Raw genomic sequence first — 5407 nt, 5'->3', positions numbered from 1 at the left:
TATAAAAGTTAGATATAAGTTACATATACTCAAGCTAGATATTTATGTGTGTGTGTGTGTGTGTGTGTGTGTGTGTGTGTGTGTGTGTGTGTGTGTGTGTGTGTGTGTGTGTGTGTGTGTTGGCAGGATTACTGAATTGTTAGGCTATGAGCCAGATGACCTGCTGGACCGCTCTGTGTACGAGTACTACCATGCCCTGGACTCAGACCACCTCACCAAGACACACCACACCTGTGAGTACACACACACACACACTCACCCCCCCACACACAAACACACACCCCCTCCACATACACACAGACACACTCCCCCCCCCCCAACCCACACAGACTCACCCCCCCCCCCCCCCCACACACACACATATACACGCCCCCACATACACACACTCACCCCTCCTACACACACACACACACACTCCCCCCCTAGACACATACACACACAAATACATGCACCCGCATACACACACACTCACCCCCCCTACACACACACACACTCCCGCCCCCACACACACACATACACACACACGCACACACACACACACACAAGCAAAAACAAACGTCCACAGGATAACACAAGCAACCCCTTCCGACACTATCATTTTTGTACTTGTATGCATATCAACCTGACCTCTATTTCACCCCTCTTTCTGTGTCTGTGTTTCATTATTTGTGTGTGTGTGTGTGTGTGTGTGTGTGTGTGTAGTGTTCTCTAAAGGTCAGGTGTGTACAGGTCAGTACAGGATGCTGGCCAAGAGAGGAGGCTTTGTGTGGGTGGAGACTCAGGCTACCGTCATCTACAACAACAAGAACTCCCAGCCCCAGTGTGTGGTGTGTGTTAACTATGTACTCAGGTAAGGCATTACATATACGGTGTGTGTGTGTGTGTGTGTGTGTGTGTGTGTTTGTGTGATAGAGAGAGAGAGTAAGCCAGAGAGAGAGTTTGTATGTGTGTATTATGCATTTGTATACGTGTGTGTGTGTGTGTGTTAACTATGATTTTGAATAGCAGAATGGAGCTGACTTGTATGTGATTCAGCACCATTTTCTGTCTGTAAGGCTAATGCTGGCCGTGTAGCAGATTTATGCATTTATGCAGGTGTGTGTATGTGGGAATCTCGTGTGTGTGTGTGTGTGTGTGTGTGTGTGTGTGTGTGTGTGTGTGTGTGTGTGTGTGTGTGTGTGTGTGTGTGTTTGTTTGCATGTATTTGTATGGGTTTGCCTAAGTAAGCCCCTCCTGTGTGTGCAGTGGTGTGGAGCAGCAGAAGCTAGTGCTGTCTATGGAGCAGACGTGTGCGCACCGCGTGAAGCAGGAGAACGGCCAGGAGCCCAGCTGTGAGAAACAGCACCCCCTACAGGCGGCCATGAAGAAGGAACAGGGCCAGGAGAAGCGTAAGGAAGCTGGATACAACGTGATGAAGCGGGAGACTCCGTCCCAGGAGGCCCTGGGGGAGGAGCCAGAGGCACTGACACTGCTCCCTCCACCAATCACAGGAGACGCTATCATCTCATTGGACCTCAGCTCAGGTTGGAGACCACTCCCACAAACACACACACAGACACAGAACCACTCACACACACACACAGAGACGCCATCATCTCACTGGACCTCAGCTCAGGTTGGAGACCACTCACACAAACACAGACACATATACACACACACACACAAACACAGTCATTCACACACACACATTCACACAGACACATACACAGACATAGACACAGACACATACACATACACAGACACGGACAAGAACACGGACACGGACACGGACACGGACACGGACACGGACACGGACACGGACACGGACACGGACACGGACACGGACACGGACAAGAACACGGACACTGACACACACAGACTCACTCTCTCTCTTTCTGTCTTTCTGTCTCTCTCCAGCTCTCTCTCTCTTATTCTGCCATACATACTCACACAAATGCATTGATACGTAAGAATGTATTTATATGCTGCAATCATCCTTTATCTCTCTTTCACACGCACACACACACACACACACATTCACACACACACACACAGAGACACACACACACACACACACACACATTTTTATGTCCACTGCATTGTTATAAATCATTTCAAATATGCAACGACCACCCCTCAGCAGATGTAGTTCCCACATCCTCAGCAACTCTGTTTCCATTCTCCTCAGACTCAGAGATCACCGTCCTGAAGGATGTTCAGCTCTTCAATGATGTCATGCTGCCCTCCTCTGGCACTCTGCTGGCTCCGCCCACCTGCGGCCTGTCTGATGCCACACACACACCCTTCCCAGCATCCTCCACTCCACACTGCTCCAGCACTGAGAGTTCAGCTGGGGTAAGTCTTGATCAAGCTTCAAAGAGCACTGGTGGAATGGGCTGCCTAGCACTATCAAGCATCAAAGCATTAGCATTGCATTAGCATTAGCATCAAGCCTAGCATTAGCAGAGCAGGGGCATCCCTCTCTACCTTTAAGAAGCTCTTAAAGACAGAGAGCACCTCCCTTCCTAACTTTTACTTCTACTGGTACTTAACTTTCACTTACAGCAGTTACATTCCTGCACTTTCTATTTCTTATGTAAAATGTATTTAAAGTAAAGAAAGTATTTATTGTTACACTAGGTCTCTATCGCTCGTAGCGTGACTGTTCTCTCCCTTGTACGTCGCTTTGGACAAAAGCCTCTGCTAAATGAATAAATGTAAAAGTAACTAACATCTTGAGTGAGCCATAACTGTGATAGAATCCACAGGGATAAGAGCTCACCCCAGAACAGTGTACTTTAACAGCAGCGGGTGTGAGATGTAGCTCTCCGATGTAATGTGAATTAGATTACATACAGTGCATCTTCATGAGACTTGATGTCAGACCAGTACTGTGGTCTGTGCGACGGATGTGAGGTTGTTCCGGAATGTTCTGAGCGGTGTTTCATCTTCTGTAGCACTGATGTGAGGTTGTTCTGGAAGGTTCTGAGCAGTTTGAGGTCATTCTGGAAGTTTCTGAGCTGTGTGAGGTAGTTCTGGAAGGTTCTGAGCGGTGTCTCCTCTTCTGTAGCCCTGCAGTCCTCTGGAGCTGTCTGACCTGGGCACAGACTTCAAGCCGGACCTGGTGGAGCGTCTCTTCTCTATGGAGATGGACACTGATGCCCCCTTCACAACACAGGTGGGTTTTTCCTTCACTTCTCCAGGAATTAAGCAGAGAGAATGATGAATGAGAAAGGAGTGGAGTGGATGGGGTGGAATGATTGTCAGTATCAAGGCCCTTGGCCAAGTACCAAGACTTCAAAAGATCAAGACTCCCCTTTTTATCTTTTTCAATGCCCACTACCAGTCGATGGAGGATCTGGATCTGGAGATGCTGGCCCCTTACATTCCCATGGATGATGACTTCCAGCTGCGTACACCCTCACCCACCGAGACCCTCTCTCCCAGTCCACTCAAACTCCAGCCCCAGACTCCTAGTCCTGCACCCAACCAGCAGGCCTCAAATAGCCCCAACGAGATGCCCCTTGCTGGGATAGTTAGCCACATGGAGGCCCTAAAGACTCCATCCCCACTGGCAACCCATGTCTTCCAGGGGTGCGTATGTGCATAAGGTTATTTTGAATGAGTAATTTGTTTCCATATGTTGTCATTCGTTATCATTTGTATACATCGCATTAACATATTGAAGTGTCTTATTGTGCTCCAGATCGCCCCCGCTGGCCACTGAGAGTACTGCCAAACTAGTCAGTGTCAAAGACATCACTGGCATGGCAAACATCAGTGGCAACGTCCCACTGAAGAGGAAATTGGAGACTGTCACTTCGCTCTCACAGGCTGTTGGACTGGTATGGATGCGATATTAAGTTACTACCTGTGCATTTATACTTTCACAGGAACGTTGTGCTTTTGTGCACACATGCACCTTTACATGGAGAGACAGGCAACGTATATGAAATCATACATGCATACATACTGATCTCTCTCTGTCGCTGTGTGCTCCAGGTGATGTTAGACGTGGAGCCGAGCAGAAAGATACAGAAGCTGCAGCTGGCTGGAGCTGAAGGTCTCTCCAACACCACCATACTGTTACTGCCCTCCGGTGAGCCCCACACCATCACTATTACCCTCAGAGCTGAACTACACACCCTGACATTGCTCCCTCCCAGAGCACTACACTGCCACGCAATTTATAAAATGGTGATAATCTGTGGTAAATACAGATGTATTCAATTAGATACATGAGATTATGAGCTCAAGGTTTATTAGAAATATTTAGTGTTAGTAGAGCTAAGATAAATGCGCTCACGTTGTAGAACCAGTAAAAGCCTACCATGCTGCAATACCATGTATAGCAACTAGGGGTCTCTCTTACAATCTAATACAATCTCTTTCCTCCCCATCTTACTCAGTCTCTGTTCCTCCCTTTCACTGTTTCTCTCTCACTCAGACCTGGCCAGACAGTTGCTGGCTCGATCCTCTAACGTGGGGTCACTCTCAGGGTCACTCCCCCAGCTGACCCGTGACGACTGTGAGGTCAATGCCCCGGTCACCACCTGGCAAAACCTGCTGCAGGGTGAGGAGCTCATGCGGGCGCTGGACCAGCTCATCTGATGCGGACACACCTGTTCAGTGAAGGGGACAACGTTTGACAAAAAAACGCTGGAGGAACATTGAAGAAACGTTAAAGAAATGTTAAATGAAAGCCCTTTTGTCTTGTTCTCCCAAACGGTGCAGATCCATTCAAGCGATCTGAGCGACGCGATCAAATTCCATTGCTTTGAGTGGGCGTGGTGTAGCGTGTGGAAATAGACTGGACTAGTGATTTTTCAAACCGTCAAAGACGAGAAAAATCGCTCCTCATTTGCATAAGTTTGAGCATGTTCGAATTTTCATCAGGCGCGTCGCTCAGATCGCTGGTCTACGTCACAATGGAGCTGGCTCCCGTTGAAATGCATGGGGTCGCCCAGATCGCGTCGCCCAGATCGCTTGTATGGATCTGCACCGAAAGACTCCTGTCCAAAAGCATTCACATACTACACTTTGCCCTGTCTCTCCAGATGTCATGCAAGGCAACTGTAGCAGCACTGCCCTCCAGTAAGATAGATAGAGAGAGAGAGAGAGAGAGAGAGAGAGAGAGAGAGAGAGAGAGAGAGAGAGAGAGAGAGAGAGAGAGAGAGGAGGAGGAGAGATGGAGGCTCAACGACTGGTTCAGAGAGAGAGCCCTCTCCTCCCTCCTCTGTTTGATGGTGTTTCCGTTGGTGATTCTGGTCCAAGTAGAAGCACAGGATGTTTAGCATGTGCTGTACATGCCTGTCCTGTGTCTGTGGTTGATGGTGTGACTCCAGCCACTGCTGTCCGTCAACCTGGTGTTGATCACTTCTTCCTTGTGTGCTGCATCGCAACAAGTCCTTTTCTGCTGATACGCAAC

General features: G+C 48.7%; 1 protein-coding gene across 1 annotated transcript in view; it reads left to right on the top strand.

The window, feature by feature from the left end:
• LOC308382702 (hypoxia-inducible factor 1-alpha-like) overlaps positions 1–4590 on the top strand; it is a gene marked incomplete at both ends in the record, with an annotated part of 7976 nt that extends 3386 nt beyond the window's left edge. Inside the window, 9 exons of the mRNA XM_080861098.1 lie at positions 127–233; positions 703–850; positions 1246–1523; positions 2168–2334; positions 3050–3157; positions 3326–3573; positions 3686–3824; positions 3982–4078; positions 4427–4590. Coding sequence (XP_080717224.1) covers positions 127–233; positions 703–850; positions 1246–1523; positions 2168–2334; positions 3050–3157; positions 3326–3573; positions 3686–3824; positions 3982–4078; positions 4427–4590 — 1456 coding nt within the window. The remainder of the gene's footprint in view (positions 1–126; positions 234–702; positions 851–1245; positions 1524–2167; positions 2335–3049; positions 3158–3325; positions 3574–3685; positions 3825–3981; positions 4079–4426) is intronic.
• Positions 4591–5407: the final 817 nt, after the last annotated feature.

Source organism: Sprattus sprattus (genome assembly GCF_963457725.1).
Source record: "Sprattus sprattus genome assembly, contig: scaffold_334, whole genome shotgun sequence".
NCBI lineage: Eukaryota > Metazoa > Chordata > Actinopteri > Clupeiformes > Clupeidae > Sprattus > Sprattus sprattus.
The sequence above is the reverse complement of the archived record's forward strand: the minus strand, read 5'-3'. Positions and strand labels throughout refer to the sequence as shown.